The sequence below is a fragment of the Salmo salar genome, chromosome 16, assembly GCF_965601325.2.
Source record: "Salmo salar chromosome 16, fSalSal1, whole genome shotgun sequence".
NCBI lineage: Eukaryota > Metazoa > Chordata > Actinopteri > Salmoniformes > Salmonidae > Salmo > Salmo salar.
In genome coordinates this window covers 9,981,957-10,006,940 of record NC_138306.1, presented here as the reverse complement: position 1 = coordinate 10,006,940, position 24,984 = coordinate 9,981,957, and the positions used below count along the sequence as shown (strand labels likewise).

General features: G+C 42.7%; 1 protein-coding gene across 1 annotated transcript in view; it reads right to left on the bottom strand.

Annotated features, from left to right (window-relative positions):
* LOC106573120 (hepatocyte growth factor receptor) overlaps positions 1–7,751 on the bottom strand; it is a 78,325-nt gene extending 70,574 nt beyond the window's left edge. Inside the window, exons 1-2 of the mRNA XM_014147829.3 lie at positions 7,440–7,751; positions 2,386–3,628 (exon numbers count right to left, since the gene is read on the bottom strand). Coding sequence (XP_014003304.1) covers positions 2,386–3,627 — 1,242 coding nt within the window. The 5' untranslated portion in view covers position 3,628; positions 7,440–7,751. The remainder of the gene's footprint in view (positions 1–2,385; positions 3,629–7,439) is intronic.
* Between the last annotated feature and the right edge of the window lie 17,233 nt (positions 7,752–24,984).

Below are 24,984 nucleotides of genomic sequence, written 5' to 3'. Positions count from 1 at the left end.
CTTTAAATTCATATTCCAGGTGAACTACAGGAGTTTAGTTGACCAGATGATAAAGAATTATGTAAAGTGCGCTGAAGCATGCCTCATACGTTTACAACTTTTTACTGTAGTTTTATGGCCTAGATTATCTGGTTCTCTAACTATGCGATAAGAGAGAGGGCCTACTTGACATATGCCACTGAATACGACCCACACATTCATTAGACAACAACTGGGATGAGATCCTTCTTCAGGCTTTAAAACAAAAACAGGGTAAAACATTGGGACGGTTGGTCATTTATTGTACGTTCATGCTCATTAGTTCTTTACTGCCTTTCCCGAGATAAAAAAAAATGTGGTGCTTTAAAGTTTAAATGACTCGTTGTTTAGACTCGAAAGCACAACGGAATATGTTTGAATGACTGTTAAAGTCATACGTAAAAAGAGAAACCCTTTTAGCGTTTACCTGTCGCGTAACGTTAAAAGCTCTTTTGGCTGCAGCAAATCAACACAACATTTGATAATCGACTAGATGGATTCAACTGTATGACATTGTCTGAAGCAGATACACGCACAAAACCAAAATATTTGAAATAGCAGATTTGAGTGATGAATGTTTGAGAGTGTTCAGAGTCAGTGAAAGAGAGACTGAGAACAAGAGCAGGGGAGACTGTACACCACTAAACCCAAAACAATAATAATGGGGTTTCTGACACGCAACAGCTGCCAAGAAAGATGATGTAGGCTATAAAAATGTAGCCTACTTACTTCTGACTGTGGAATTATTAAAAGGTGTTACACATTATTACACTTTATAAGTGTAGAGAACCCTGCACCTCAAGGCATCTGACGTCGCTCTCTTGTCTGTCAGTAGTGTACTTAGTCAAGGAAAAATATTATCTGATAAGATTGTGCACCGCAGTGCTAGCTGCATTACTACAGATCCTGGTTCGATACCAGGGGCAGATACCGGGCTGTGTTGCAGCCGGCTGAGACCGGGAGACCCATGAGGCAACGCACAATTGGCCAGAGTCGTCTAGGGTGGGGGGGTTGGCCGGCCGGCCGGGAAGTCCTTGTCTCATCGCGCTCTAGCGACTCCTGTGGCGGGCCGGACGCATGCACGCTGACACAGTCGCCAGGTGTACTGTGTTTCCTCCGACACATTGGTGCGGCTGGCTTCCGGGTTAAGCGTGCATTGTGTCAAGAAGCAGTGCGGCTTGGCGGGGTTGTGTTTCAGTGTAGAATAGAATAGAAATATAACTTTAGAAGTAGCTTGATGTGCACTGTTATTGATTGGCTTCATGCTATATCTAGACTAACACAGTTTTCTCTTTCCCACAGATGGAATCAGATGTAGGTGGGCATGTAAAGGGAAAGCAAAGAGATAACATTGACCATCAGTAGTCCAGAGTTCTGATTCTCTATTTTAAGACACTTGGGGGTATCACAGAAAAATAGATACAATCCTTGTGATGGAGAGGAAATTTACCCTCATGCAAAACTATTTTCAAGAGCGAGTGAGAGAGAGAAAGAGAGAGAGAGATTCTCATTAGCTGCCTCTGCTCTGACAGGCATAGGGATGGGATCCTCTTCCTCCCAGCAGCTGCTGAGACCCTGTTATTCTACCACAGATTCATCGTGGCTCACTAAGAGTCAGAAATGCATTCCATGATTCCATTTGTCCCCTCTGCATTCTTCTCTGCAGCCCCCTCCCCTTCTCTCCTCCCTCTGTATCTGCACTGTAGCTACATAATCGTTAAAACCTATTAACATCCTTATTCTGTGGGAGTGGACCTGAGTTATATACTGACGCAACATTACATGGTGACCAGACCTATAGGTTATATGGCTGCAGGTTAGGTAATGATTCAGTCAGGCCTACCTGGAATCAAATACTACTTGAAATCTTTCAAATATACATTGAATGTTTGCTTAAGCAATTCTTTTAAATTGTATTTGAACCCAGGTATTGATGAAGTCAAGGGAGGATTTTTAGTGCTGCTACATATATTGACAGGACTATGGACAGGACCTCTGGAGAGGTCGTCAGCAGTTAAACTCATGTCACTATTGATCAGATGATTTAACCGATTGATCCCATCAATGATGACGGATGGATGGAGAAGACAGAGAAGAGGAGAGGCGTGAGGCCAGTGAGGCCAGACAGTTGACTCCCTCCCATAATGATTTATCCCTGAATTATTGTGCCTCGCTAGATCTCCTTAATCCATGTTTAATTCAAGTCAACTTCATACCATATTTACTGCAGTAGCTAATTCTCTAACTCTAAAATCCCGAAAATAACCTAATAACTGTAATACCCTTGAAGAGTACTCTCACTACATCTACAGTGCAGTCAGTTCTATAACACGGAACTTTTATAGTGCATTGTTGTTCAGTTCTTACCCCGTTGTAGCAGCGCTTCTCCTCGGAGCCGGTGAAATGGTATGGCTGCTTGGTGTGGCACTTCTGGATGAAGTCCTTGAAGAAGTTGTTGACATCTGCCAGTGAGATGACGCAGACGGCCGAGTTTGTACTGGGTTCCGGGGAGTCTGGCTTGGACCGGGCAAAGGCGGCGAACAGCACGTCCTCCCCTTCCTTCAGCCCCATCTCCTGCCTCAGCTCGCGGCCCGCCTTGGCCACATGGGCTGCCTGGAGGACATTAAACACCTCGATGCTGGCTGAGCGCCGCCGCCTCCTCCTCTCCGTCAGGATGCACTCGAATGGCATCTCCACATAGCGCCGCAGCTCCGGATCCGTGCCGCACATGCGGACGATGCGGGTGTGGTAAACCTGCGAGCTGTGGCCCTCGCGCTGCACGGTGAGGAAGTAGGCGTGGTAGCCACTCTGGAAGGAATAGACATACTGGAGGTGGTGGTCGCCGCGGAGGGCCGGGGCCAAATTCATGTAGGACTGGTCGGAGAAGAAGCGGAAACCATCTTGGGTTTCTTTCATCTGACGCACTGAGATGGTGTGGTATTGTGGCTGCTGGGCCTGGGGGCTGGAGATCATCCGGGATGGGCTTCCAGGGATCTCCGAGTTTCCTACGAAGAATCGCACCACGCCTCCGCTCTCCACGTTGAGCACACGGGACCCCAGGGGGCTAGTCACGCAGTCGGGGCAGCCGTGCCGTCCTCCATTATCTGTCTTGGGTGAATACATGCACTGTACCTCCCCATCCACCTTCTTTCTCTCCTCCAGCAGGTGGCGACGGCAGACACCGGCATCCGCTGAGCCGCAGCTGAACAGCTCATCATCATAATAACGCTCCACTAGCAGGGCCATGTTATAGTTGTCCACCACAGCGTTGGTCTTACCACAGGCTCCATGCTGACAACTAGGACCACACCGCCTTCTGACAGCGTCTTCAGTCACGGGCCCGGTCCGGTACTCTGACAGCTTGGTCAGGTTCTCTGACAGCGCGTAGATTCGGTTCACGGCACCAATGTAGACGGTCCCCTCGAAGGTTACCAGGTTCTGAATGGCGGAGTTGGCCTCAAAGCTGGGCAGGTCGTAGGTCACAGACAGGTTGAGCTTGGAGTTCTCAGCTGCCTCATTACACTGACCCATCACCATTGACCCAGAGAAACACAGAGCCCAGCCGATGATCACAATATGAGCGATGTCCAACAAGCAGATATTCTTCATCCTGTTCCAAAAATAAGTAAAACAATGAGTTAAAAATTAGGAATGACTTATTCAGAACAGTCACTAACACAAAGAAAACACCATCCATTTTTTAAATGTCTTCCTCGATTGCCATACTTGATCAGACAGAGCTACAGTTGAAGTCGGACATTTACATACAATTAGGTTGGAGTCATTAAAACTCGTTTTTCAACCACTCCACAAATTTCTCATTAACAAACTATAGTTTTGACAAGTCGGTTAGGACATCTACTTTGTGCATGGCACAAGTAGTTTTTCCAACAATTGTTTACAGACAGATTACTTCACTTATAATGCACTGTATCACAATTCCAGTGGGTCAGAAGTTTACATACACTAAGTTGACTGTGCCTTTAAACAGCTTGGAAAATTCCAGAAAATGATGTCATGGCTTTAGAAGCTTCTGATAGGCTAATTGACATCATTTGAGTCAATTGGAGGTGTACCTGTGGATGTATTTCAAGGCCTATCTTCAAACGCAGTGCCTCTTTGCTTGACATCATGGGAAAATCAAAAGAAATCAGCCAAGACCTCAGAAAGAAAAGTCTGGTTCATCCTTGGGAGCAATTTCCAAACGCCTGAAGGTACCACGTTCATCTGTACAAACAATAGTACGCAAGTATAAACACCATGGAACCACGCAGCCATCATACCGCTCAGGAAGGAGATTCGTTCTGTCTCCTAGAGATGAACGTACTCTGGTGCTAAAAGTGAAAATCAATCCCAGAACAACAGCAAAGGACCTTGTGAAGATGCTGGAGGAAACAGGTACAAAAGTATCTATTTCCACAGTAAAACAAGTCCTATATCGACATAACCTGAAAGGCTGCTCAACAAGGAAGAAGCCACTGCTCCAAAACCGCCATAGAAAAGCCAGACTACGGTTTGCAACTGCACATCGTGACAAATATCGTACTTTTTGGAGAAATGTCCTCTGGTCTGATGAAACAAAAATAGAACTGTTTGGCCATTATGACCATCGTTATGTTTGAAGGAAAAGAACACCTTTGCTGCAGGAGGGACTGATGCACTTCACCAAATAGATGGCATCAGGAGGATGGAAAATTATGTGGATATATTGAAGCAACATCTCAAGACATCAGTCAGGAAGTTAAAGCTTGGTCGCAAATGGGTCTTCCAAATGGACAATGACCCCAAGCATACTTCCAAAGTTGTGGCAAAATGGCTTAAGGACAACAAAGTCAAGGTATTGGAGTGGCCATCACAAAGCCCTGACCTCAATCCTATAGAAGATTTGTGGGCAGAACTGAAAAAGCGTGTGCGAGCAAGGAGGCCTACAAACCTGACTCAGTTACACCAGCTCTGTCTGGAGGAATGGGCCAAAATCCACCCAACTTATTGTGGGAAGTTTGTGGAAGGCTACCCGAAAAGTTTGACCCAAGGTAAACAATTTAAAGACAATGTTACCAAATACTAATTGAGTGTATGTAAACTTCTGACCCACTGGGAATGTGCTGAAAGAAATAAAAGCTGAAATAAATCATTCTCTCTACTATTATTCTGACATCTCACATTATTAAAATAAAGTGGTGATGCTAACTGACCTAAGACAGGGAATTTTTACTAGGATTAAATGTCAGGAATTGTGAAAAACTGAGTTCAAATGTGTTTGGCAAAGGTGTATGTCAACTTCTGACTTCAACTGTATATGGAGAAAAAGGACCATTCTCTTGCTAAAAATAGAGACCATTAGAAACACAAGAGAGAGGGACAAATTGCTTGCCAGCTCGGCATACATATGGAACTATGTGTTGGGGTTTAAAGCCATGGTTTACTCACTCCACCACAGCATCACATTAGTAATATCACTGTTGCTGAAAGCTGATATAGGAGCATTACAGAGCCCCATTTCAATATCAAACACATCAGCACTTCTACTATGACTCGTTATTATTGTGAACAAGCCAATCAGTGACACTCATGAGGGACTGGAGTATTGTTGCTGATGTGCTGACTGAGGGACAATAAAGTTGTAGGCTATTGAAGTAGCGTGCTGCTGTGTTGACCGAGCACCACCAAACACTGTTGAACACCACTTCTGTGGTTCCAAATTCCATCCACAGTGCGACCCAACATGGTGAATCATGGTGGAGTCGTGGACACAGCAGCCCTCCCTCTCTGCAGGGCGATGCAACCAACCACGGCGCTAAGTTTAGAAAATGCCTCCAAGGGAGTGGTAGATAGAACTCAATTAAAACAATGCAGGGGGACTGTGAGTGGTGCGCTGTACAAAATGATAAATAGTTGGTGCAGGCCACTTAAATGGCAATCCACTGGGGAATGCTTTTAGGGTCTGTCAGAGTGTCAGAGAAAGAGGGAGTGTGGAAGAGAGAGAGAGAGAGAAATGGAGAGAGAGAAATATAGAGAGAGAAATAGAGAGAGATTTTAGACCCCATGCATGATAGTCATCAGATCATTTGCAAGTATGATCCATATCATATCTGAGATGGTGGTTCAGCACATTTTTAACAAGACAACAAAAACAGCAGGAGAGAAAGCCCAACAGAACCCCTCAGCATTCACTTAATGTCCTCAGAGTACTATTTTTTTTAGCTTATATTGTCGATTCTCAGAAAACCTAATAAATGTAACTGGTATAGAAAGTTATGTTGTTGATATTTTCAGACAATTTATCCAACTCATTGTCATATAAAATGGTTGATTCCCCAGACATCATGTAATGGGCTATGGAAATGATGTTTCTATTATATGATGAATGATACAGTATGTGCTTAATTACTGCAAACAAGTTATTGGTTAACCCTCTGGGATTTCTTTAGGATATTAACTGCCCTAAAACATAGAATCATTACAAGATTGTAAAAAAACGAAACAATAATAATGTTTTCTTGTCACATACACCAGATAGGTGCAGTGAAATATGTTGTTTTACGGGGTCAGCCATAGTCGTGCAAATTACAATCTAAATAAATCAGTGGGAAGTGCAAAATTAAGCAATTAACATGGACCATCACCAGTCCAGTTCTGACTACTATACTATTTTCAAGGATGGATGGGAGCCAAAGTGGCAGGTGTGCATTCTGGTCAAGTGACTAGTTTGTTTTTTACTTAAAATGATGAGTAAGAGTGAGGAACAAAAACACATTTTCTTGACTCCCCATTCTACCACGCACCTGCTCCAGTCTAATTCATCCCCTATAAGAGGTGTTATTGCAAGGAACAATTACTTATCCTAAGTAAATACAGCTTTGAGAAACAGAATACTTGACGATATATTTTGATTTAAAGAGAGGGAAATGACTCATGGGAGAAATTGCTCTGTGACGGAAACACGCGGACATTTCTGTGAGACTATTCTGGAGATTTTGGTTAACGTAGGCTATAAATTCTTAGCATATTATAATGCATGTATTGCAAAACATAGGCTATTTGGACAATCTTATTTTCTTTAATCATTGAAAGTATTCAGCAATGGCCATTGTGCGCAATTGTTTTGTTTTTGCATGGAAAAATCTGACATGTGTAGGTCTGATTATGCTCTACAAGAGGTGATGATATTTCAACCAAATAACCAAATAACCATTTATTTATCAATCCCTTGAAAACGGCACGCAATGGTGTCAATGGTATTAGCGGAGCTGTGGGTCTTGCCCCAAAGAAGGTAAATCGAACGCTCTACACCTTATTGCGACGTTGTACTGAAAACGACCTATAAAGCATTGACGAGTGTTTCGTGAATGAGTCAAAGGCTACAAAGTCATTCAAAGTAAAGCAAACATAAATAATAGAAAGGCAAAAATAGAACTTACCTGTCAGTTAGGCAACTATCTCAGTTATGTTTTGGTTTCTTCTTTCAAATCATAGTAGCCTACAAAACTCAGGATTCCTCACGCATGCATCAACGTTTGACGGCTAAAGAACAAATTGATGCGCAGAAGATGTTTGACTTTGAATACTCTTATCGGACGTTTTCCCTTTCTTTTCACAAAGAACACAGCCGTTTTCCCGTTTCTCATACAAAGTTCGACTCTTTCTGACTCCGATTCACAAGCTGCGGACCTGTGTGACTCAGGAGACACTGTAGATGTGTAGGTCACACACACTGGCATTCAAACCCCCTGCGTATGTTTGTCCCCTTTAGCGCGCAGCGCTCCTCCTCTCGACTACTGTACTGCGGGAGGTTGGAAGGCGCGCGATTACACTCAGGTGAGTTTACAGGTTTCATCGATAGCAACGCTAACCTTTATCAGTATCGTTCAGTCTTTAGCTTAGTCCCAACATTGAATGTTAATTCAAAATTATCTGTGTCATAACAAGTAAATGAAATAGCCTATAACTCGCTATAGAACCACCTTTCCTTCACACTAGAAAAACTATCCAACATTCCACCTGACTTCCCCCAAGAAAGACCACTGACTCAGTATATTCTTAATTATTGGTTGTCAAGTTAAAAAGGCTCCCTTAGCCATAAATAAAGAGGCAAGTTCTAGCAACAGCTCTGGTGGACATTCCTGCAGTCAACATGCCAGTTGCACACTCCTTCAAAACTTGAGACATCTGTAGCATTGTGTTGTGTGACAAAACTGCACATTTTAGAGTGGCCTTTTATTGTCCTCAGCACAAGGGGCACCTGTGTAATGATCATGCTGTTTAATCGGCTTCTTGATATGCTACACCTGTCAGGTGGATTCATTATTTTGGCAAAGGAGAAATGCTCACTAACAGGGATGTAAAGACATTTGTGCAAAGATGTTTTAAAGTGACTGGGATCGCACAATAAAGTTGGGGACTTATTTCCATTGTGGTCTCTATTTTTTTTTTTTTACATAAATAGATTTATGATTACATAGATACAGACACATTACATAGATACAGACACATTACATAGATACAGACACATTACAGAGATACAGACACATTACAGAGATATAGACACATTACATAGATACAGACACATTACAGAGATACAGACACATTACATAGATACAGACACATTACATAGATACAGACACATTACATAGGTACAGACACATTACATAGAAACAGACACATTACATAGATACAGACACATTACATAGAAACAGACACATTACATAGATACAGACACATTACATAGGTACAGACACATTACATAGATACAGACACATTACATAGGTACAGACACATTACATAGAAACAGACACATTACATAGATACAGACACATTACATAGATACAGACACATTACATAGGTACAGACACATTACATAGAAACAGACACATTACATAGAAACAGACACATTACAGAGATACAGACACATTACATAGAAACAGACACATTACAGAGATATAGACACATTACATAGATACAGACACATTACATAGGTACAGACACATTACATAGATACAGACACATTACATAGATACAGACACATTACATAGAAACAGACACATTACAGAGATATAGACACATTATATAGATACAGACACATTACATAGATACAGACACATTACATAGGTACAGACACATTACATAGAAACAGACACATTACATAGATACAGAGACATTACATAGATACAGACACATTACATAGAAACAGACACATTACATAGATACAGACACATTACATAGATACAGACACATTACAGAGATATAGACACATTACAGAGATACAGACACATTACAGAGATACAGACACATTACATAGATACAGACACATTACATAGATACAGACACATTACATAGGTACAGACACATTACATAGAAACAGACACATTACATAGATACAGACACATTACATAGATACAGACACATTACATAGAAACAGACACATTACAGAGACATAGACACATTATATAGATACAGACACATTACAGAGATACAGACACATTACATAGATACAGATACAATAACATAGATAGAGACACATTACATAGATACAGACACATTACATAGATACAGACACATTACATAGATACAGACACATTACATAGAAACAGACACATTACATAGATACAGACACATTACATAGATACAGACACATTACATAGAGAGAGACACATTACATAGATACAGACACATTACATAGATAGAGACAGATTACATAGATACAGACACATTACAGAGATACAGACACATTACAGAAATACAGACACATTATATAGATACAGACACATTACATAGATACAGACACATTACATAGATACAGACACATTACATAGATACAGACCCATCCTCCTCCATGCTTCACGGTGGGAACCACACATGCAGAGATCATCCGTTCAACTACTCTGCGTCTCACTAAGACACGGTGGTTGGAACTTAAAATCTCAAATGTGTCCATTGCTCGTGCTTCTTGTCCCAATCAAGTCTCTCCTTCTTATTTGTGTCCTTTAGTAGTGGTTTCTTTGCAGCAATTCAACCATGAAGGGCTGATTCACACAGTCTTCTCTGAACAGTTGATGTTGAGATGTGTCTGTTACTTGAACTCTGTGAAGTCATTTATTTGGGCTGCAATCTGACGTGCAGTTAACTCTCATGAATTTATCCTCTGCAGCAGAGGTAACTCTGGGTCTTCCTTTCCTGTGGCGGTCCTCATGAGAGTCAGTTTCATCATAGCGGTTGATGGTTTTTGCGACTGCACTTGAAGAAAAAAGTTATTGATATGTTCCGTATTGACTGACCTTCATGTCTTAAAGTAATGATGGACAGTTGTTTCTCTTTGCTTGTTTGAGCTGTTCTTGCCATAATATGGACTTGGTCTTTTACCAAATAGGGCTGTCTTCTGTATACCACCACTACCTTGTCACAACACAACTGACTGTCTCAAATGCATTAAGAAGGAAAGAAATTCCACAAAGAACTTTTAACAAGGCACACCTGTTAATTGAAATGCATTCCAGGTTACCTCATGAAGCTGGTTGAGAGAATGCCAAGAGTGTGCAACGCTGTCGTCAAGGCAAAGGGTGGCTACTTTGAAGAATGTCAAACATAAAATATATTTCTATTTATTTATCACTTTTTTTACCTACTACATGATTCCATATGTGTTGTTTCATAGTGTTGATGTATTCACTATTATTCTACAATGTAGAAAATATTAAAAATAAAGAAAAACCCTGCAATGAGTAGGTGTGTCCAAGCTTTTGACTGGTACTGTAAAAATGTGTTCTTACCAGATAGACTCATATTTAAAACAGTGAATATTAGAGTCTCTGGCTCTGGTATTATGCTGGTGGACATCTTAAACAAATGAAAAATTGTTGGATAGGTACCTGGGGGCTGAGTCCGTGATAATTCTGTGGACCAGACTAAGTTGAATTAATATGACTATATTTTCCAAAGATAGCAAGGCTAGCTGCTTAAAATGCTCGACCTCTAGACGAGTATGCAAGGGGAAATTTAAGTACAATTCTCATAAGCTGGTCTGTAGCTTATTCTTTCGATGCTTTGGGCTTCTGGTGAACCATGATGTGCAGGCATAATCAAGGTGACACTGGACTAGCGCACTTGCCAGAGTCCTTAGGGTGTCTATAGCTAGGTTTCCATCCAATTGCCAGATTTTCATGCAAATATAAAAAACTGCATAAAAACAAAATGCGCATTTTCCCGTCAGAGTTGTGTTTCCATCAAATTCTATGGGTAAAATACGTAAATACATAGTTAAATGGGTTTCCATTCATTTTCAACTCTAGGCCTACTGATGGTTTTGTCACAAAAAACATTTGCTAGGCATAGCGAATTAGTGCACTCTGGTATTGGTACTTGCGCTCTAGCCAAATGCTTGGAGATACAGTCAAGGTATAGCCTACACGATGAGATTATTATGGACAAAAAGCGAGAGAGTATTTTTATTTGTCAAACGGCAGCCAAGTATTGATCGTCATGTCACCAGAATAAGACCCTCAGAATGTATTGAAAGGACCATCAAGCTCATCACTGTGCACTTTCACCACCCTGTGAACTTCATCATAACATATTTCATCTGGCCTAATAAAGTAAATGCTTTGCCATGATGTCATGTAATTTTTTTACCCAACATGTATCTTTACTCGCATAAAAAGGTCGGATGGAAACATGGTTAATGTCAAGCCATTTTGAGGATGCTGGAATTCTATTTTCGGCAAACGTGTGAATGCCTACAGGATACTTTAGAAGTAGCCTAATCAGATTCAAACCATTGTGACATATAAAAGGTAATTTTAAAGTTAAATGACAAATATTTAGGCTATATTGAAGCGTTCCTTGCCGCTCGGATTGGAGAGGAGGCAGAGCATGTTAAGCTTTCCTGAATACCTGGGCCTGCCGAGAGCATATGTGGCTCCATTATTATAGGACGATTTGGGAGAATGATAAAATGCAACAGAAAGCGCATCTCAGTATCAGACGTAAAATTACAGCCAGACTGGCCTGCTACTGTGCTTTTCTAGACCTTATAAACTGTTGAGAGTGGATCCACAACTGATCCAAATGGAATGAAACATTCAAATCACAGGGCACAAATCACTTTTTCGCCATTATTCAAATGACACTTTCACTGCAGCCTAGGATAGAATGTTGTACTCACTTGAAAACAATAACGCAATTATTCATTGCGTTGTGGTGTTGTAGGCTAGTTTAGGTAGATAATTGTATTGTCCCTAAATAAGATCAAGAGGGGAGCTTTTTAAGCTGAGTGCCTCATGTTTTCACTGTTCTTTCATGAGCAATGATGCACCTGGCTTCTCTGCTGCCTATCAGCCTGTCCTATTGGTTCTTGTGGATTCATATTGAAAATGAATGCTCATTTGAATGGTTTTATGTGTGATATGATTCTTAGTTAGCCTAAGATCTGTACAAACTATCCACCCACCACTATTGTCACTATGAATGGTGGATAGAGGACAGGTTAGACAGTTAGACTGGTAGACTCTACTATATATATACCTGTGGTATAGTTAGCACATGGAAAAGCGTAGTGCGTAAGGGAAGTAACAAAACACATTTATAATGGGGAGGCACATTCAAGCAGTTGAGGAAATGTGGCTAGGATGAAAGAAATTATATAGTAAAACCTGCAAAAGAGCAAATGTAAAACAGGGATAAAACACACTACCCTCCCTTGTGCCCAATAAAACACCACACAACTCTCCCCTATTTTGGACTCCCCCCCCACCACAGTAAATTTCAAACTGGTCCTAACCCAGCTGAGTGTGTCACCTATGAATCACAGTGTTCAGCACAATAATCACTTTGTCCCACTTCCTGAAACCAGGCTATTGAAGTGAAAGGGAGTTGGAAATCAAGATAATAGTGTAACGTTGGAGAACATAAAATGAGCAGGCACGCTGGTCAGTAGGAGACTATTCACTTTCTACAGTGACTGCAAAAGTGACTGTAACCTTTGAATTCTGAGGGAGGTAGACTTCTTTGAGACTGTTGAGTGAGTTGGAACAAGTGACAACAGTACGCGAGAACAAGTAACATAAGTGCCCTTCGTATGACTTGAATCTAGCGACTGGTGAACTGGTGAATGTAACATGCGAATCAGGTGCCATGTGTTTGGGCGATGTGCACCCTTACCATAGTAACCCACTTGGCAACAGTGGTTGTAATAATCTGTCACAAGAGACATTATCTGGTTGTAGCCTATTTGAGAGTGTTCTGTTCAAGTGCACATAGATCCTGCTCATGTTTCTGTGAGTCAAAGCTCTACCCTTATTCTGTCAACAACCGTTACGTAGTGTGGAGGATCCTCGCCTGTTACTCCTCCCTGGTTGGTTTTATAGTGCGTGTCTCATGTCTGTTTGCTCTGTTTTGCAGTACCTCAGGGCATCTACAGTATGTCTAATGCAGTAACCAAGGGGTGCGTCTGCTCTGACAGAACGGTGTGTGTGTGTGTGTGCCTGAAGGGTGGAGGTGGTGGCTCGTGGCTCTTGTGGCGGTGGACTCCATTCCAACTGGGGCATTTTTCCTCAACAGCAGCTGAGGAGGGAAAGTTCAGTTGGGTGGTGGTCGGGTTGGTTAAGCTTACATCCTCGCGCTGTAGTCACTGTTGTTGTTGGTATGTGAAAAACTCACTGTATGACTCGCTACAAGAATGATCTTCATCCACCACTACACCACAGTTCTGATAAACAGAGATATTTGTAGTGCCGTCCTGTATGTATAGCAATGATCCGATTTCCACAGATTTCATGGGTTACGGCATAAACATTTTACGTTCATTGAACATAATGTGTCCCAAAAGTAATCCGGACCAGCGTAGGCTTGACTGTTCCATGAATGTTCTATAACTGTTGTTGCCATCTAGTGGAGAAGAGTTTGAACAACTAGGCACTGTTTCCTCCTGGAATTTGAACAGAGATTGTGGCAGTCAGAATAAACCGAGGCTAATGAATGACAGGCAGAAAAGAGAAAGGCAAAACAAAAAAAACGGGAGAAATAAACAGAGAGAGTGACTTACTTGACTTAATCCTCTGAGCCACCATGACTCTTTTTTTACCTCACAGAGTGGAGTGGAGTGGAGAGTGGAACAGTGATAATCCTCATCTCCTCAATCTTCATTTAGCAGTCCCCAAGTCATCAAGCAGTGGTAAGTCCAGTAGAGATAGTGTATTTATCACCTGGCAGGTCAATAGAAACCTGAAGTAACCGCGGACCATAGAGATCTATCCTCCATTCTGTTACTGTAAACTCTGATTGATGCTTGACCCTGCTGTGGCCCTGACCCTGCTGTGGCCTGGGCTGGGGGAGGGGGGGGGGGGGGGTCGCTCCATAAGTTGATCACTGTAACAGACAAACCGATAGACAGGGATTTAGTGATCCCCTCTCCTCTCAATCAATCAGTCACTAACCACATATCCTCAATGAATTGGATGGAGATGGAGGCCTGTAGGCCAGTGACCGAGAGTCATGTCCAATAATAAAGCATCTTGGCGATAAAAACACAATGTTTGGTTGGTAACAAGAGAGACATAAATGTGTCATATCACAAGATGGAGGTCAGAGGAAGAGTACATTGTGTCAAGATGAGTGAGGGTCAGGTGGACGTGCTCGTCTCAGAGACAGTCTGTTTGTAGCGTCATCAGCGTGATCGTAATAAAATAGGAAATCAAAAGATCCCAATCTGGGAGTTGTACTATAAGATAACTACATCTGAGAGTGAAAAAGTGTCAATCAATAAGACTCTGGCATCCTCTAATCTCTCCTTGTGTGGCCATTATCGGATGAAATCTCATTGTCATTGTTCATATTTGCGGCACAGCGTCTGTAACAAAAGCAATATGAAACAAAATGGTGTCATCTGTGGAATATTGGAAACATGAACTGAATCCAAATTCAGAAAGGCATACTATAACATTTAGCTGTGGTAGATAAATCCTCACTTAGCGTTTAAATAAAACCTTCTCTTAAACTTTTCTTGAATTTGTTTCAGGGGGAGCAATAGATCCAGATTCCCATTCTCTAATCAACCGTCCCAAATTAAAACATTTACTACAATATGTTGAATTTTAAATTACATTTTTTAGCGGAATGCTCTCAAGTCTAGTTAAAACGTTTACATGGTTTCTTGAAAGAGCTATTAAAAATCCTCTTGGCTTGTTTACCCGAGGAAGCGGACACAAAACAAATCACGCTCAAGTGGAGCCTGGTTCTTCAGACTCAGAGCAGCTCTAGTACTATTCTACCGGCTCACTTGCCCATCTGGGAGAAGCCAGGTCATGGTTCGGATTACAGGGCGGCTAGAGGGGACTGGGCACGACCGTAACAATTCAGGACCTGCCTGCAATGAGAATTTCATATTTGTAAGGTATGGAACTCTTCCTCCTTCCTTTCTGGCTTCTCTCCCCAAGCTGTGGATTAACAGCATATATGTTATAGAGAGGAGGACTGCTCTGTTTAATGGATGACAAATCCATACATACAGTATGTACAATTGAACATGTGGACGTCAGTACTTCTCTGAATATATATCTTTCCTGACTCGTTTTCCACCATGCAGTAAAATTGTGTTGTCAAAAAGACAAAACTGGAACGCTTAAAGACAAATAGCTATGTGAGAGGATGACTGGTGGTGTGGAGAAGAGAAACCTGGTGTGCTACAGGGAACATCTGTAAGGGGTGTAGTTCTTAGACACTGGGGCTGGAGGAGATGGCCCACCGCCAGTCTTCCTGTGTGATGTCAGTGTCATCACCATCATCACTATTCATGGTGGATCAAGCCAAGATATCTAGACTGGACTGTGCCCCCAAAAAGCATGGGTCCAAGACCTGTTCTCCCTGACCCATTGTAGAGGTGTAGAAGAGAGGAAGAGAAAAAAGAGAGAGAGAAAAAGAGAATAAAATGGAAACAGGTCTATGTCACCTTACCTTATCTTTCCATTGTGTATGATGACTAATCCATCATTGGATGAATCATCCCAGGGAGAAGGAAGGACACCTCCAAGGCACCAACTTATTGTCTTGTTCAATGAAATGAGGACGTAACAAGTATTTTTTTCCCCCAGAAATGGAATATGTCATTGAGTTGAGTGGATTTACTCAGAAACCATTTGTAGCCAAGGAGAGATGTGTGTACTCTATGCAGGTTTAATCTATTATCACCTGATGGCGCCACTGTACTGTTTCATTGGTAGGCTACATGACCAATCACCTAACAGTCACTCCAACAGAAAAATGTGTTTAACGTCACATTTTCTTAACTTTATCCAAACTCTAGTACTAGATGTCTGATTCTCTATGTATGCCAGAGGGCTATGGCGTGAGGACTGTTGGTCATTGTGCCAAGGTAACACTGATGTCTTTGTGTTCTGTCATCCTCCTGTTATATCTCCTTTGGGCTTGCTGTGTGAAGCTCTGGATGGAAATTTCCCCCCTGGAGGAGTCTGAGAGGTTTTCCCCCTCACTACTGTAACCTACCTGCGGCTTGGAGTCTGGACCGACTGAAGCCTTCTCCACCTCTCCACAGCTCTAGTAGTAGTTTTCTGGGTCGTGTATTCATTAGGTCACACCGTAGCAAGACGTAATAAAACGTTTTGCAATGGAAATGGAAAATGAGCATTTCTTATTGGACATGTTCAAGTAGTTCCTCCCTGTTTCATTCAGTTGTCTTCCGTTTGGTGCCTAGTGAAAATGACAGTGTTGTGCTTAATGGACCATGGTCCAGTCAGGCCTGGCCTGCTGTGTTTATGCTGTGTGTGCTTCAGTGGTTCCACACCCTCTCTGAAAGGTCCAGGGAGGTCCGTTGGCTTGTCCTGGCCATAGAATTAGAATCGCTAGAAGGGACAGACCACACTATCACAGAACGTTGCATTGAATGTGAATGTCTGTGTGTTCTAGTCATTCTAATGGTTGCTTAGCGGATTTGGCAACTAACAGACAATAAGCATGATGGACAATGTGAAAGAGGAAGCTAGCCTTAGTGCAACTTTAAATCCCTTTAAACTGTAATTAGGCTACTGATATTGAGGCAGTGAATCAAGATACTGTTTAAACAGATACACTACATGACCAAAAGTATGTGGACACCTGCTTGTCAAACATCTCATTCCAAAATCATGGGTGTTAATATGGAGTTGCCCTCCCCCACTATGCTACTATAACAGCCTCCACTCTTCTGGGAAGGCTTTCCATTAGATGTTGGAACATTGCTGTGGGGACTTGCTTCCATTCAGCCACATGAGCATTAGTGAGGTCGGGCACAGATGTTGGACAATTAGGCCTGACTTGCAGTCTGCGTTCCAATTCATCCCAAAGGTGTTCGATGGGGTTGAGGTCAGAGCTCTGTGCAGACCAGTCAAGTTCTTCCACACCGATGTAGCAATTAGATTTCCCTTCACTGGAACTAAGGTGCCTAGCTAGAACCATGAAAAACAACCACTGACCATTATTCCTCCTCCACAAAGGGGTGTCCACATACTTTTGTATATATAGTGCGTATGGAGTTGCTTGCCTCAACCTGTAATTACTGTAAATTACGTGTTTTTTGTATAAATCAAGACTGAGATAGATCCTGTTTTCTCAAACATTATAGTGTATTACTCAACTGTTTGTTTCACTGTTTCTGGTTACCATGGTGATGTTGTGCAACCTACAGGGGAAAAATAAGCAACGTTGAAGAGATGGGCATAAGGCCTCATTGATAAATAACGCTTGTAATATAGTATGACTCGCTTACCACATTCAAGTCAGGGTGGAGACAGATGGCACTGTGGCAAAAATGTTTACTCTCCTGTCTACTCTCGTTAAATAGTAGAATGGAATTCCCTTAGCTTTTCGTATGATTTAACCTTCTACTGCAGTGGGTTAAATCAGGGTCACACAGAGGGTTTCTTGGTAGTCTTAAACAAATCTACTTTGAAGCAAAAGTATACACCTCACATTTTCAGCTTGGACACCTTGAATAGGAAGGATTCTAATAATGGCGCCGGAGGAGATGGCTGCCATTTTACGGTCCCCTAACCAATTGTGCTATTGTGTGTTTTTTTTTGCATTATAGATATTAGGACAGCGATTGCTAATCCCATAGTGGAAGAAGATTTTTTCTTTAACAAGTTGGACACTAAGGATTTACTCCAGACACCCGACAAGGCCCTCATCCCCGTCATTCATAGGAGAAAGAGTTGGAGATATCAGGGATGTAGGTCTGGGTGCCTTGTAAGGATCCGACGGCGAGTGGGTAATCTGCCCTTACCATCGGTCCTATTAGCCAACGTGCAATCATTGGATAATAAAATAGACGAACTATGAGCACGTATATCCTACCAACGAACATTAAAAACTGTAATATCTTATGTTTCACCGAGTCGAGGCTGAACAACGACATGAATAACATACTGTACAGCTGGCGGGATTTACACTTTTTCGGCAGGATAGAACCCCTCTGGTAAGACAAGGGGTGAGGGTCTATGTATATTTGTAAACAAAAGCTGGTGCACGAAATCTAAGGAAGTCTAGAGGTTTTGCTCACCTGATGTAGAGTATCTCATGATAAGCTGTATACCACACTATTTACCAAGAGAGTTTACATCTATATTCTTCATAGCTGTCTATTTACCTCCACAAACCGATGCTTATAAGACCGCACTCAATGAGCTGTATACAGCCATAAGCAAACAGGAAGACGCTCATCCAGAGGCACCGCTCCTAGTGGCTGAAAACTTTAATGCAGGGAAACCTAAATCCTTTTAACCTAATTTCGACCAGAGTGTTAAATGTGCAACCAGAGGGAAAAAACTCTAGACCACCTTTACTCCACACACTAAACACGTACAAAGCTCTCCCTCGCCCTCCATTTGGCAAATCTGACCATAACTCTATCCTCTTGATTCCTGCTTACAAGCAAAAACTAAAGCAGGAAGCACCAGTGACTCGGTCAAAAAAAAGTGGTCAGATGAAGCAGATGCTAAGCTACAGGACTATTTTGCTAGCACAGACTGGAATATGTCCCGGGATTCTTCCGATGGCATTGAGGAGTATACCACATCAGTAACTGGCTTCATCAATAAATGCATCGATGATGTCGTCCCCGCAGTGACTGTACGTACATAACCCCACCAGAAACCATGGATTACAGGCAACATCCACACTGAGCTAAAGGGTAGAGCTGCCACTTTCCCGGAAGCTTATAAGAAATCCCGCTATGCCCTCTGACAAACTATCAAACAGGCAAAGCATCAATACATGACAAAGATTGAGTCGTACTATACGGGCTCCGACGCTTGTCAGATGTGGCAGGGCTTGCAAACTATTACAGACTACACAGGGAAGCACAGCCGCGAGCTGCCCAGTGACACAAGCCTACCAGACGAGCTAAATTACTTCTATGCTTGCTTCCAGGCAAGTAACACTGAAACATGCATGACAGCATCAGCTGTTCCGGACGACTGTGTGATCACGCTCTCCGTAGCCGATGTGAGTAAGAACAGGTCAACATTCACAAGGCCGCAGGGCCAGACGGATTACCATGACGTGTACTCCGAGCATGCGCTGACAAGTGTCTTCACTGACATTTTCAACCTGTTCCTGACTGAGTCTGTAATACCAACAGGTTTCAAGTAGACCACCATAGTCCCTGTGCCCAAGAACACTAAGAGAACCTGCCAAATGACTACCGACCCGTAGCACTCACGTCTGTAGCCATGAAGTGATTTCAAAGGCTGGTCATGGCTCACATCAACACCATTATCCCAGAAACCCTAGACCCACTCCAATTTGCATACCGCCCCAATAGATCCACAGATGATGCAATCTCTATTGCACTCCACACCGCCCGTTTCCACCTGGACAAAAGAAACATCTATTTGAGAATGCTATTCATTCACTACAGCTCAGCGTTCAACACCATAGTGCCCTCAAAGCTCATCACTAAGCTAAGGACCCTGGGACTAAACACCTCCCTCTGCAACTGGATCCTGGACTTCCTAATGGGCTGCCCCCAGGTGGTAAGGGTAGAAAACAACACATCCCCCACGCTGATCCATCCTCAACACGGGCCCCTCAGGGGTGTGTGCTCAGTCCCCTCCTGTACTCCTTGTTCACTCATGACTGCATGGCCAGGCATGTCTCCAACACCATCGTTAAGTTTGCCTATGACACAACAGTGGTAGGCCTGATCACCGACAACGATGAGACAGCCTATAGGGAGGAGGTCAGAGAGCTGGCCGTGTGGTGCCAGAACAACAATCTCTCCCTCGGCGTGATCAAGACAAAGGAGATTATTGTGGACTACAGGAAAAGGAGGACCAAGCACGCCCCCATTCTCATTGATGGGGCTGTGGTGGAGCAGGTTGAGAGCTTCAAGTTTCTTGGTGTCCAAATCACCAACAAACTATCATGGTCCAAAAACAGCAAGAGAGTGGTGAAGGGGGCACGACAAAGCCTATTCCACCTCAGGAGACTGAAAAGATTTGTCATGGGTCCTCAGATCCTCAAAAAGTTATACAGCTGCACCATCGAGAGCATCCTGACTGGTTGCATCACTGCCTAGTATGACTGATCGGCCTCCGACCGCAAGGCACTACAGAGGGTAGTGTGTATGGCTCAGTCCAGTACATCACTGGGTCCAAGCTTCCTGCCATCCAGGACCTCTATACCAGGCGGTGTCAGAGGAAGGCCCTAAAAATTGTCAAAGACTCCAGTGACCCTAGTCATAGACTGTTCTCTCTGGCGAGTCGTACCGGAGCACCAAGTCTAGGTCCAAAATACTCCTGAACAGCTAATCAAATGGCTACCCAGACTATTTGCATTGTCCCCCCTCCCCTCTTTTACGCTGCTGCTACTCTCTGTTATTATCTTTGCATAGCCACTTTAACTCTACCTACATGTACATATTACCTCAATTTCCTTGACAAACCGGTGCCCCCACACATTGACTCTGTGTATATAGACCCCATATATATAGCCTTGCTTTTGTTATTTTACTGCTGCGCTGTAACGGCCGTCGTTGAAGAGAGAAGGGGACCAAGGCGCAGCGGGTTGCGTGCTCATCATTATTTTATTTAATTAAAGTGAACACGAAAACAAGAAACAAAGAACGACAGACCGACAGTTTCACAGGCTATAATAACAGCAGTGCAAAATACAAAACCTAGAAAACGTCGAAACCCAAAACAAGAACATACACCAAAAACCCCGGAACACATAAATACAAAACCCCTCTACATACACATAAGCCCCGAACCATATAAAACAAATACCCTCTGCCACGTCCTGACCAAACTACCATAACCAATAACCCCTCTTTAATTATTTGTTACTTGAATTTTACATTTTTTAGTTATCTATTTTTTCCTTAACACTTATTTTTTCTTAAAACTGCATTGTTGGTTTAGGGCTTGTATGTAAGGTCTGTTGTGTTCAGCGCAGGTGACAAATACAATTTGATTTGATTTGATTGTGCAGAAACTTAGACTAGCTACACTACTGGTCAAAAGTTTTAGAACACCTCATTCAATGGTTTTTCTTTATTTTTACTATTTTCTACATTGTAGAATAATAGTGAAGACATCAAAACTATTAAATAACACATATGGAATCATGTAGTAACCTGTCAAGTGTCAGTGTGCAGCAGGTAGGACGGAGTCTGGAGCAGGACACAGAATGCGCGGCTCCAGCAGTGCGCCGACACCGGCCTCGGGGACGACCCGGAGGACGAGGGGCAGGACGACCCGGGTGAAGATGGTGAAATTCCTGCAGTAACGACGGGTCCAGGATGTCCTCCACCGGCAATGGAGGACTGGGTGCACCTGCTGACTCCATAATTAGGTGCGTGTTTCTGTCAAGTGTCAGTGTGCAGCGGGTAGGAGGGAGTCAGGCGCAGGACACAGAACTGAGTAAAAAACGTCCTTTACTCGAATAAAACAACAAAATCATTCCACGCAGGGAGAACACACCAGCTCACAGAAATCTTGACCACTTAACAATGAACAAACACGCACAAAAACCATGGGGAAAACAGAGGGTTAAATAATGAACATGTAATTGGGGAATTGAAACCAGGTGTGTAAAACAAAGACAAAACAAAAGGAAAATGAAAAGTGGATCGGCAATGGCTAGAAGACCTGTGACGTTGACCGCCGAACGCCGCCCGAACAAGGAGAGGGACCAACTTCGGCGGAAGTCGTGACATAACCAAAAAAGTGTTAAACAAATGGGAGGCCCCGGTGCACAACTGTGCAAGAGGACAAGTACATTAGAGTGTCTAGTTTGAGAAACAGATGCCACACAAGTCCTCAACTGGCAACTTCATTAAATGTACCCGCAAAACACCTGTCTCAATGTCAACAGTGAAGAGGCAACTGACTCTGGGATGCTGGCCTTCTAGGCAGAGTTGCAAAGAAAAAGCCATATCTAAGACTGGCCAATAAAAAGAAAATATTAAAATGGGCAAAAGAACACAGACACTGGACAGAGGAACTCTGCCTAGAAGGCCGGCATCCCGTAGTCGTCTCTTCACTGTTGACGTTGAGACTGGTGTTTTGCGGGTACTATTTAATGAAGCTGCCAGTTGAGGACTTGTGAGGGGTCTGTTTCTCAAACTAGACACTCTAATGTACTTGTCCTCTTGCTCAGTTGTGCACCGGGGCCTCCCACTTCTCTTTCTATTCTGTTTAGAGCCAGTTTGCGCTGTTCTGTGAAGGGAGTAGTACACAGAGTTGTACGAGATCTTCAGTTCCTTGGAAATTTCTCACATGGAATAGCCTTCATTGCTCAGAACAAGAATAGACTGACAAGTTTCAGAAGAAAGGTTTGTTTCTGGCCATTTTGAGCCTGTTATTGAACCCACAATTTCTGAGGCTCCAGATACTCAACTAGTCTAAAGAAGGCCAGTTTTATTGCTTCCTTAATCAGTACAACAGTTTTCAGCTGTGCTAACATAATTGCAAAAGGGTTTTCTAATGATCAGTTAGCCTTTTAAAATGATAAACTTGGATTAGCTAACACAACGTGCCATTGGAACACAGGAGTGATGGTTGCTGATAATGGGCCTCTGTACACCTATGTAGATATTCCATAAAAAATCTGCCGTTTCCAGCTACAATAGTCATTTACAACATTAACAATGTCTACACTGTATTTCTGATCAATTTGATGTTATTTTAATGGACAAAAAATGTGCTTTTCTTTCAAAAACAAGGACATTTCTAAGTGACCCCAAACTTTTGAATGGTAGTGTACATCACAAAATACTGAAATATAGCAAAACCATTTGACAGAAGGACCAGATTTTCTGCAAGTTTTTGGTAATTTCACTGCAGGAAAGGGCTATTGCTTTATTGTGAAGGATTGAAAGGTAGAGATAGATCAGAGAGAGAGAGAGGCAGAATTCTTTGAGTGCATAATGACCCCAGCACATAGCTACTATACTTGAACATCTCTATTCCCAGTACTTTCCTGTCCAATATGGCTGAGTTGTATCAGAGAGAGGGCCAGGAACAGCTCAGCATATATATGCATCATGTTCAATTAGTCCCTGGCATCCAGCCATTTGAAGTGAACCTCTGTATGCATTGTTGTTGACAATTTCTGATTCCTAGTAATGTCAGTGTTGTTCCTAGAACTGTCAGTGGTTACATAAGATGTAAGCAGTGAGGCCAGCCCCAATATGAATTGCTTTGCCGTGATTATTATGAATAGATATCTGAAATCATAGTTCTGAAAAGAATGGTATGTCTTTGAATGCAAACAAACTGAAGGAGGACGGTTCATGTCTGGATTTTTTATTTTATTACAATGATGATGAAAACTAAATATTAGGATTCTTTGTGAGTAAAATCTTGTAATGGGGAATTATTTGATTCATTCTGTCACGTCCTGACCAGCAGATGGAGCTGTTGTTGTAGTTTTGGGGTCAGGACGTGGCAGTCTTGTGTGTGTGATTGTTCTGTGTTGGTCTTGTGACTCCTGATCAGGAACAGCTGGGGATCGTTGTTCCTGATTGGGAGTATGTTTGTCACTTGGTTTTGTGGGTAGTTGTTTTTGCACTGCGTGTTGCGTGCCTGCAAAACTGTTCCTGTCTTATATATTGTTTGAATTATTAAGTGGATGCTCTACTCCTTTATTTTAATTAAAGATGAGTATTCACATACCTGCTGCGCCTTGGTCCATTTTTACAGAAGACAGCCGTTACACATTCCTCCTCTGTAATTTCTGCCCGTGTTGAATGTTATGGTTAGAGTTTGCAGCCACACTGAGCCGAAGGGCATGCTGATAATGTATCTGTGACACTGTGTTATTCTGTAACCAACCGAGGATGTTATGTCTTCCTCCCAGCCTCTCGGGCTGGTATTTACTGCTCTGCTCTTTTGTTCCCCATGAAAAACCCCTTCACAGTTTGGCAACGAGGACGGGGTGCTAAGGTTTTCAGCCGTGTTCGTTGAGCGAAGCTTCAGAATCATCTCTCTGGAGGTGAGGCAAACACACGTGTGTACTCCTCTGTTGGGGAGCCTTCTGTGGTTTCTCTCACTGAGAGGTTGCCTTCCCTTGGTATCTAAAGATTACCACGTGTTTTGGTGAAAGGAGCGTTGCTGTATTGTCAACAGATCCATCTTGGTTGCATTGTGGTCAACATAATAAAATGGGATACTAGTATATGCCACTTCTGAGTCAGTACAACAGCCTGGCCTGTGAATACGGTGCCTGCGGGGTGGGAAAAGCATGTCTCTCAGGGAGAGTCAAGTCAGCTGTGTGTGTGGTCCATATTTTGAGAGGCGCTAAGTGTGCATTCGGGCGAGCCTGTCTGTAAGGGATCTGCAGTGTCAAGCACTTGTAAAGCTGTACAGCAGTGTAGTCTGTCGATACGGGGTCTGCATGGTATCAGGTACTTGTAAAGCTGTACAGCAGTGTAGTCTGTCGATACGGGGTCTGCATGGTATCAGGTACTTGTAAAGCTGT